Source organism: Myxine glutinosa, chromosome 7 (genome assembly GCF_964187855.1).
Source record: "Myxine glutinosa chromosome 7, kmMyxGlut1.1, whole genome shotgun sequence".
Taxonomy (NCBI): domain Eukaryota; kingdom Metazoa; phylum Chordata; class Myxini; order Myxiniformes; family Myxinidae; genus Myxine; species Myxine glutinosa.
The window spans coordinates 122,591,989-122,602,823 of NC_136267.1; the positions used below are offsets into that span (position 1 = coordinate 122,591,989).

The 10,835-nt window shown below is 46.7% G+C and overlaps 1 protein-coding gene across 2 annotated transcripts in view; it reads right to left on the bottom strand.

Annotated features, from left to right (window-relative positions):
- Positions 1 to 10,835, bottom strand: part of LOC137431488 (uncharacterized) — a 40,677-nt gene extending 29,842 nt beyond the window's left edge. The window contains exons 1-2 of one of the 2 annotated variants that reach the window (XM_078782239.1): positions 10,628 to 10,835; positions 280 to 1,017 (exon numbers count right to left, since the gene is read on the bottom strand). In XM_078782239.1, the coding sequence (XP_078638365.1) occupies positions 280 to 1,017; positions 10,628 to 10,667 (778 nt within the window). In that variant the 5' untranslated portion in view covers positions 10,668 to 10,835. The remainder of the gene's footprint in view (positions 1 to 279; positions 1,018 to 10,627) is intronic. The other variant, XM_078782240.1, reaches the window with a different exon arrangement.

Below are 10,835 nucleotides of genomic sequence, written 5' to 3' on the forward strand. Positions count from 1 at the left end.
TCTTTGACGAAAAGCAGGCCAGTATTCGCCAACACCTATATCCAAATTATTGCACAAACACACAGGGCGAACCACATCAGCAGCACAGTCGCTCTCCCAGCAATGATGCAAACTAGCGGCCAAAGATGCACGCAAAATGATGATGACCTTCAAACTGATCAAATCGGTGCAAAAACATTTGAGTGTCATCATTTTGGCACACATATTTAAATTGTTAAACTGCATATGGGGGGGAGAGAGGGGAGGATCACAATTTAAACAACGAAATATCTCCCTTACCTGCATTAAAGACGACATTTTGTGTGTCTATTTCTTCATGATGAACAGGAAAAGTTTCGATTTCACCCAGAAACTCATCCTCAACTTCTTGTTGATAATAGTTTTCATCGTCATCCAATGCCTCATCAAATGGATGAATCGTGTTGCCAGCCTCTGGCTCGGGATGCCTGTTGTCTGTCTCCGGCTCTGGCTCGGGACGCCTGTTGTCTGTCTCCGGCTCTGGCTTGGGACGCCCGTTGTCGGTCTCCGGCTCGGGACGCCTGTTGTCGGTCTCCGGCTCCGGCTCGGGACGCCTGTTGGCGGTCTCCGGCACCGGCTCTGGCGCTGGCTCATGACGCCTGTTGTCGGTCTCCGGCACCGGCTCTGGCGCTGGCTCGTGACGCCTGTTGTCGGTCTCCGGCACCGGCTCTGGCGCTGGCTCATGACGCCTGTTGGCGGTCTCCGGCACCGGGTCTGGCGCTGGCTCGTGACGCCTGTTGTCGGTCTCCGGCTGCGCCTCGGGACGCCTGTTGGCGGTCTCCGGCACCGGCTCTGGCGCTGGCTCATGACGCCTGTTGTCGGTCTCCGGCACCGGCACCGGCTCTGGATGCCTGTTATCTGTCTCCAGCACTGGTTCTGGCTCGGGACGCCAGTTGTCTGTCTCCAGCTCCGACTCGGGACGCCTAAGGCCCAGACTCCGCTGCACAGAGCCCTGCACAGTCATGGATGGATGCACAGGTTGTTCTCCGAGCATTATTCCTGCAAATAAAATAAAATAATTAAAACAACATTTTGAAAGCCTTCCAGGCCCAGTTGTACAGTTTATATCCTCGTGGCCCAATTTTTACTCTCGATTGCATCGGCACATGATTTAAGTGTCGATTAATTAACTTGTGGTAGAGAAAAATAGACAAAGCAAGTATTTCACAAAATAGGTCGAATTTGAATGACATTTTTCAAAAGATTGCTAATAATTTTTAATTACTTTTATTTAACTTTATCTGAACTTTATTTGTTTGTCCCGTTTCAAATATTTGAGCCCTTCGTTTTCTAGGTTCCATACTTCCCAGAGAGCTGAAATTTGGCCCACGGTCCTCTTTTCTGGTACATATTCATCGATAATAATTTAATTAATAAATAAAAATAGGCTTAAAACTTTTTTTTTAATGAAAGTGTGTAGCCCTAAAACATGTTGTTTTTTGATTACTTGTTAGGCACCACGTGATGTTTAAAAGCACTGTATTTGGATTTATCATAACATTAAACTAGAACGGCTCTCAGTAGAGAGCATACCACTGCCAGGTGAACGGTTGACGTTTTTTTTATCCGAGAGTAGACCAGAAAATCACAAAACAGATTCACAATTTAAACAAAATCATCCATCCACAACTTTTTGAGATATCCTGCTTTGCATCGTTTTTGGCCCTGTCTTCCAATGGTGAAGAATCACTTTTAAAAATTCTACTAGCCGGATCCGGATCCACATCGTCATCAAAATTAAATCGATTCGTCCTTGTCACACACGCAACCTGTCCACCAAGTTTCGTCCAAATCCGTCCATAACCTTTTGAGAAATCCTGCTATATGTTGCTTTTAGCCCTGTCACTCAATGGTGAAGAATCTAATATTTATTTTTTTTGTCTACAAGATCGAGGCTCGTGTAGGAGCTAACATCAATCAAAAAAAAAAAAACCGGACACACAAAACTTACAATAAAGGGAGCGGGAGACAAGATGGGGAGGGAGGGGGAAGCACACAACAACAACAGCAGAGAACAGGGACATCGAAAGATCTGTGGGAGGGAGAGAGCTTTGGGGGGAGGAGGCATGGGAAGGCAGAGGGGCGGGGGGGGGGGGGGCGGAGGGTGGGAGAGGTATAAAACACATGGACACTGCTAGAACTTCCAGGAAAGAAGGCGGTATTTCAAAAAAAGTAGATCTGGGGGTGAATTAACGGGGGTAGAAGAGATCAAGATTTTGGATGGGGTAAGATAAGAGATGGTGGTGAACAGCTCTTTTAAAGACCTGGAGGGAGGCGTGGGATTGAAGAGAGTGAGGAAGTTTGTTCCAGAGGCGGGAGTAAAGAGGAATGAAGGAGTGAAGGAGTGAAGGTGAGTAGAGAGTCTTGATTTTGTTGGTTTCACCAAAGAGGGTTGATGGCAGATCAAAATTTAACATTTTCCTTGATGCAAAAGATTTTTAATAGGAATATTTGGGGGACAGAGCACAGATAGAGCTGGGGGAGCTAGGCAAAATAGGAGTCGGTGGAAGACAGAAAGACCACCTACCTGCCTGTGGTGAGTGAGTGAAAGGCCCCTGGAGTTAGCTTCATCGTGGGAGACTCCAATGATTCTGAAAGCTTTGGTTTCAACAGCGTGAAGATGAGCTAGGTGTGAGGCAGGAGAACAGTATTCAATTGAGCTGCAGATGAAAGCCTTGTATGTGGTGAGGAGTTCAGGTGTGCCAAGGAAGGACTTCGCACGACGGAGGATGCCCAGTCGGCGATTGGCTTTGGAGGCCAGCTTGGAAAGGTGGTTTTCCCAGGAAAGATCATGGCAGATAGTGAGACCCAAAAGCTTGAGTGACAGAACTTCTTGGAGAGGATTGTTGAGAAAGTAGATGGGAGGGTTTTCCAGTCAGTCTTTTCTGAGAGACAGAGTGAGAGTGTGAGATTTGTCAGGATTGAAAGACATGTTCCACTTGTTTGACCAGTCTGTGATTTTGTCCAGGTCTGCAGAGAGTGAGGAGACAGCAGACTGCCGATCTGAGGGATGAGGAATGGAGCGGCAGAGAGTGGAGTCATCAGCAAAGAGATAGAGAGGATTTTCAAGAGAGTCAGATAGATCATTGATGAAGACCAGAAAACCACAGGGCACAGAACACAACCTTGGGGAACACACATGTTCCGGGCTTTGTGAAAGGAAATGAGATTGCCTTCCGTTGGATTTGCCTTCCAGGAGGCGAAGGCAAGTTGATTCAGAGCAACTGCCTCACCACAAGATTCCGTGTACCATGGGCGGGAGGAAGGGGATGACAATTGAAGACGAGATGGGATAAATCTGTGCATGAGAAAAAGAGCAATTTACTTTGGAAGAATTCCCAGGATGAGTTGATGTCAGAGGCAGTAGAGATGGGAGACCAGTCCAGATGATTGATGGCTGCATGAAGACCGTGCCAGTCGGCCTGAGTGATATGCCAGACTCGTCGGTGCTGAGGAGGCTCTCTGAGAATGGCCAGAGAGATGTCCACTTTAACAAGCATATGGTCAGATGAACCAATTGGAGGAGAAGAAGAGCAGCAGACATTTGCAGGGAAGTTTGTCATAACCAAGTGCAGAAGAGAAGATGCTCCGTTGACTGAGATCCATGTCAGGAAATTGACAGATTGTGCCAGTCCCAATGAGTCGCACAAGTCCTTTTCTGAGGAGCCATGGCTGATGAGAGCGTTACCCACACCCAGCCAGCTGGCATGATCACAATTTAAATCACCATATATGAGGAAGAGAGAGTTGGGATGAGTAGATAGAAGTTGGTCCATGTTATCAGACAGCGAGATGTCGATGGAGTCATCACTGTTTGGTGGACGGGACAACACACATATGAACACAAGGTGGGAGCGGAGAGGAAGCCATAGCCAGAGGTACTCCTGGGGGTGTGGTGGAGAGAAGGAAGTGCAGGGAGAGTGAGGAAGAGGGTTTCTTTTATAAAGATAGCAACCCCACCTCCAGGACGAGGCTCAGGCCTGTCATACTGGAGGAGGGAGTAACCAGGGAGAGATATTAAGGAATCAGAGACATCATGAAGGAGGAAAGTTTCTGTTAAGCAGATCAAGTCTGGTTTGTCAGAAGCAACCTGTATGGAGAGATCAGTCAATTTGAGCGAAGGCCCCGGATGTTTGAGGTCCATACCGTAATGAAGAGGAAGGGGGAGCATCGGATACAGGACAGGGGAGGGGAGGGGACGAGTAAGATGTGGAAGAGGAGGAGGAGGTAGGGAGAACTGTTGGTAGTGTGTCAGAGATTTCAGAATAGCTAGGAGAAAGGGAAGGATGAGGAGGACAAAAGGTTTGATGGTGATTGGGTGAGGCACAGCGAGGTGTTGTTTGAGGGGGGGGAAGAGCAAGGAAGAAGGTTGGAGGAGATGGAGGTGAGAGTTCGAAGGGAGAGGAAGCGGGGAGGACGCTTTGAGGAGGAGGGAAGAGAGGGGAGAATTGGATAAAAAAGGAGGATGGGGAGATTTGAAGGGGAGGGGGGAGGAGGAGTTTTGAAGGGGAGGGGTGAGGGGGGAATTTAGGAGGTCTGCATACCTAGCAGAAGTAAAATTTATAATAAGCACAAATTAATCAATTCTGTCCAATGATAATGGCATTAAAATAATAATATTAATAATAGTAAGATTAACAACAATCTACAATATAAAAGAAGCCCAGTCTCAGCATGCGTGCGTGCGGCCGTCAACAATTGTCCTATAGGGGATACATACGCCATACATATGCTTGCCATAAATTCTGATGGCCATCTTTTATCAATCAGACGCTAGGCAATCTGCAAATAGTATGGTATAGTTGAGTGAGGTGAGGATAGATGGGCCGGTTTCAACATTAAACAAAAAATTTCTCCTTCATCTTCTTCACTTATAATAATGGTGAGTCGCATTCAATCCCCTTTCTCATATCGATTCGATTCAGAAAATGCTTGCTATATTCAATACTCCTTCTTTCAACATTTAGTTTATTCATAGTTAATACAAACAACAACAGGCATTTTAAGGCCATTTTCCCTGCCAGAGCGGGGGTTATCAAGATTGTAAAATAATAAATTATTTACTTTATTTATTTATTATTTAATTTATTTACTTAAAATAGTACATTTTAAGTAAGTCGAATTCATCATAGGCGAAGCGAGTGTGAAAATGTATAATTAATGCCAAAAGGACTTTGACTGGAAATGTTACTCAACTTTGTAGATATGCATATACACGTGGCTCTCCCATCCCTGAGCCACTCCCCATTGGGATCAGGTGTTTCTCGTAGTTTAGAAAAAAAAAAAAAAAAAATTTGACAGACACAAAGTGACCGTAAATGATGACAGAGACAGGTAGAATATACAGAAGCGGTATGATGAAAGATGGGGAGGGAAGGTCCTTAACTTAATCCCAACAGATGCTGCTAATGTGGAGGACTTATTTAACTGCTTCCAAACTTTTCAAAAGATCTTGACCTTAACTGATGGAGATCAATATCATCAGCATTGTGGAGGATCAATACCTGATGAGACAGTTAATACAAGAAAGGGGATGGAGGGGTACTTAGTTGGTCCTGCGTTCGTAAAGGTCTGCGCATGCGCAAGATTGGAGGTCTCGTCTCTTCAAAGCTGTCCATGCGCGCTCGCTTTCGAAGTTAAGTAACTTTTCACAATTGTGTTTTTGTCGAAACTGTATCTTTCTCTCGGTGTATGTACCTATTGGGGTGTCTTTAATAGTATTCTTGGCGTTGGTTTTTCATACCTGTGTACAGAATTGTCGGTCTTTCGTATCGCGTATTCTGAGGCCTAAGTGTGCTTGAGGCTTTGTTTTTGTCTCAGCGGTTCTCCGATCGCGCTGCAATTACTTTCCGGTCTCTGTTTTTCACGGTCTTTTCATCCCATACTTCCTTGTTTTAAAATCTCAAAACAAACAAACAAAAAAAAAAACATTTCCTTCTGTTCTTATTCGTTTATTCGTTCTTATTAGTTCGTTCGTTCTTCGACCACGTTGTTTGTGATCACGTGATCAAGTTGTTAAAAAATGTCTCATCTGACCCCTGAAGACCTGTATTCTGTCATATTCTATAACACCTTTTTCTTCTTCTTCTATAAAAGGATGCTTTCGACTTGCTCACCAAATCTATTCATTCCAAAAAAAAATTCCATCTCTTATCGTGCATCTTTCATTCATTCCCTAAACTCTCCAGCACTCCATCCTCCCTCCAGCGTCCTCAAACGTATTTTTGACTCGAATGTCTCAAGAAACTCATTTTGCAATAAATGTTCGTTTCCCATTAATCGTACACTTTTCAAAATCCCATCACCCCAAAATCCCATTTCCCATCACCCCTCCCCTCTAAATCTACCCCCTTGCCCCTCCCCTCCAAATCATCCCCATCACCCATCTCTTTCAAATCTTCCCCCTTGCCCCTCCCCTCCAAATCTTCCCAATCACCCATTCCTTTCAAATCTCCCCCCACACCCCTCCCCTCCGAGACTCTCCCTCGCTCCTCCCCTCCTAGACTCCCCTCTCACCCCTCCTCCTCAAAGCGTCCTCCCCGCTTCTTCCCCCTTCCAATTTTCACCTTCATCTCCCTCAACCTTCTGCCTCGCTCTTCCCCCTCGTCAAATAACACCTCACTGCACCTCTCCCGATCACCATCAAACCTTTTGTCTGCCCCATTCTTCCCTTTCTCCAAGCTATTCTGTAATCTCCGACACACCTTCAACAGCTCTCCCTACCTCTTCCTCCTCTTCCACATCTTATCCTACCGCTCTCCCCCCCCCCCCCCCCTGTTCTGTATCCGATGCTCCCCCTTCCTCTTCCTTAACAGTATGGACCTCAAACATCCGGGGTCTTCGCTCAAACTTGTCTGATCTCTCCATACAGGTTGCTTCTGACAAACCAGACGTGATCTGCTTAACAGAAACTTTCCTCCTTCATGATGTCTCTGATTCCTTGGTATCTCTCCCAGATTACTCCCTCCTCCGGTATGATAGACCTGAGCCTCGTCCTGGAGGTGGGGTTGCTATCTTTATAAAAAAACTCTCTTCCTCACTCGCCCTGCACTGCCCTCTCTCCACCTCACCCCCAGGAATACCTTTGGCTACGGCTTCCCCTTCGCTCCCACCTTTTATTCATATGTGTGTTGTACCGTCCACCAAACAGTGATGACTCCATCTACATCTCGCTGTCTGAGAATATGGACCAACTTCTATCTACCCATCCCAACTCTCTCTTCCTCATATGTGGTGATTTCAACTGCCACCATGCCAGTTGGCTGGGTGTGGGTACCTCTCTCACCAGCCATGGCTCTTCAGCAAAGGACTTCTGTGACTCACTGGGACTGACACAATCTGTCAATTTCCCGACCCGGATTTCAGTCAATGGAGCATCTTCTCTTCTGGACTTGGTTATGACTAACTTCCCTGAAAATGTCTGCTGCTCTTCTTCTGCTCCAAACGGCTCTTTGATCATGTGCTTGTTAAAGTGGAAATCTCTCTGACCATTCTCAGAGAGCCTCCTCAGCATCGACGAGTCTGGCATTTCACTCAGGCCAACTGGCACGGTCTTCAAGCAGCCATCAATCATCTGGACTGGTCTCCCATCTCTACTGCCTCTGACATAAATTCTTCCTGGGAATTCTTCCAAAGCAAACTGCTCTCTCTCATGCACAGATTTATCCCATCTCGTCTTCTGTTGTCATACCCTTCCTCCCGTCCATGGTACATGGAATCTTGTGGTGAGGCTATTGCCCAGAAACAACTTGCTTTCATCTCCTGGAAAGCAAATCCAACGGAAGGAAATCTCATTTCCTTTCACAAAGCCCGAAACAAGTGTGTGTCCACCCTCAGGAGAGCCAGGAAACAATATCTCTCCGTTCTCAGGACCGAACTCTCTTATCTGTTTCCCTCTTCCAAATCCTGGTGGCGTCTGGTCAAATCTGTTTCTGGTGTTTGTTCCCCCTCCATCCCCTCCCTCACCTCAAATGGCCACACGGCTGACTCCGCACGTGAAAACGCTGAATGCCTCAACTCTGTGTTTGCCTCTAAATCTTGTGTCCCAAACCCATCCCTCTCAGTACCCACCGACCGTACCCAGTCGTACCTAGCTGCTCCTGGACTCTGTGTCCTTTCCTCCTGACAAGGTGGAAAAGTTTCTGTCAACCCTCGACTCGGATTCTGCAACTGGACCAGACGGCATCAGCCCACGGGTCCTAAAATCCTGTTCTTCCGCTCTTTCACTCCCTCTCTCTGTTCTCTTCACCCTCTCTTTTGCTCAAGGTCATCTTCCATCTGCTTGGAAATCTGCCAACATCACCGCTTTGCACAAAAAAGGTGCAAAAACAGATCCCAGCAACGACAGACCAATCAGCCTTCTCCCAATTATCAGCAAAGTCATGGAATCCATCATTGCTTCAGATATGAAATCTTTCCTCTTCTCCAATGGCTTGATCTCTGATCATCAATTTGGTTTCAGACCTGGACACTCTACTCTGGACATGCTGCTTCTGCTTTCTCAACAATGGATGGAGGTCCTCAATGCCAAACAGGAAATTAGAGCAGTCTCCCTTGACATATCACGTGCCTTCGATACGGTCTGGCACCCCGCTCTGCTCACCAAACTCTCCTCTTTTGGTATCCATGGAAATCTCTACGCATGGCTGGCGGACTTCCTCTCTAGTCGTAGTCAACGTGTGGCCCTGAATGGGTTTCTCTCATCTCCTCTTCCTGTTCAGGCTGGAGTTCCACAAGGCAGTGTTCTGGGCCCTGTGCTTTTTCTGGTCTTCATCAATGATCTCCCTGACTCTCTTGAAAATCCTCTGTATCTCTTTGCTGATGACTCTACTCTCTGTCGCTCCATTCTTCATCCCTCAGATCGGCAGTCTGCAGCCTCCTCACTCTCTGCAGACCTGGACAAAATCACAGACTGGGCAAACAAGTGGAACATGTCTTTCAATCCTGACAAATCTCACACTCTTACGATGTCTCTCCGAAAAGACCGACTGGACAACCCTCCCATCCACTTTCTGAATAATCCTCTCCAAGAAGTTCTGTCACTCAAGCTTTTGGGTCTCACTATCTGCCATGATCTTTCCTGGGAAAACCACATTTCAAATCTGGCCTCCAAAGCCAGTCGCCGACTGGGCATCCTCCGTCGTGCGAAATCCTTCCTTGGCACACCTGAGCTCCTCACCACATACAAGGCTTTCATCCGCAGCTCAATGGAATACTGCTCTCCCCTCTGGGCTGGTGCTCCTGCCTCACACCTAGCTCGTCTTCACGCTGTTGAAACCAAAGCATTCAGAATCATTGGAATCTCCCGCGATGAAGCTAACTCCAAGGGCCTCTCACTCACTCACCGCAGGCAGGTTGGTGGTCTTTCCGTCTTCTACCGACTACTCTCTGGCCTTGCCCCCCCAGCTCTCTCTGGGCTCTGTCCCGCAAATATTCCTACAGGTCGCACAAGATCTGCCTGCAACCCTCTTATGGTCAAACTGCCAAAATCAAGACTCTCTGCTCACCTTCACTCCTTCATTCCTCTTTTCTCCCACCTCTGGAACAAACTCCCTCACTCTCTTCAATCCCACTCCACCCTCCAGGTCTTTAAAACAGCTGTTCACCACCATCTCTTATCTTCCCCCATCCAAAACCTTGATCTTTTCTACCCCCGCTAATTTCACCCCAATTCCACTTTTTTGAAATACCAACTTCTGTCCTGGAAGTCCTTGGTGTCCTTGTGTTTTATACTTCTCCCTCCCCCCCCAACCCTTCCCACGCCTCCGCCCCCCAAGCCCTCTCGCTTCCACACATCTCCCTGCTCTCAAATGTTGTGTTTGTGTGCTTCCCCTTCTCTCCCCATCTTGTTTTTCCGCTCCCTCTTTTTATATATTTTGTTTGTCTGGTTGATTTGTTTGTGAAGTAAATGTTAGCTCTTTCACGAGCCTCGATTCAGTATACAAAAAACAAAAAAAAAACAAAAACAAAGTGGCAGCAAATAAATAGTATTTGGGACCTTGGCTTTTACATCCCAAGTACTGTTACCAACAATGTGAAACACCAACAAACAACCAAGGATGCAAAAGGAAAAGGGATTGCGGGTGGGAGGTTGTTGTTGTAATTTAATGGTGTTTAGTTTGTTGCTTGTCAGAAACAAAACTCAACATCGAACATCCCTCGACTCCATCAATCAGAAGACCCTTTAGATGTCCGCAGTTACTCGTGTCCGCAGTTACTCGCGTCCGCAGATGTCCGCAGTTACTCGATATCACCGCAGATGTTCTGTTGTGCATGTTTCGGTTAAACTGTGGATTCGAGCACAACCTTGAGGAGAGGCCAAGCCGGCTGTCTTCCTTGCTCGCACTCTTGCGGATCTCAAACGTCCCACACGTTCCCACGTTCCTTTGGGGTCTTCCCGTAACCGGTCAGAGTCCCTGTACCATAACCATGGGCGCAGATTGCGAGGTCCTGCTTGTGTTTGGTCATTTTGCCTGCGGCCTTCATCATGTACTCCATGAGCATGACTCCATTTATATTATAACGTTTTTATACAATCAAAGTACATTTTCGGGTTACTTGAGCGTCACCAATATTGCAATAACACAGAACATAACAATCACAGACTTACCGAGAATAAGAGAGAATAAAAGCAGCGTAAGGGCTGCCATTGCATTCTTTGGTTTAATGTAGCCCAGTTGTCCAAGGTCTTCAACTTGGGTACACTTTCGTGAACAGTCAATTTGTGGTTACTCAGAAATCTAGACGGAAGTGAGCTATCAATATCATCCCACACAACAAATCCTTCGGTACGCAGTAATGACGTCATTCACTTCCGT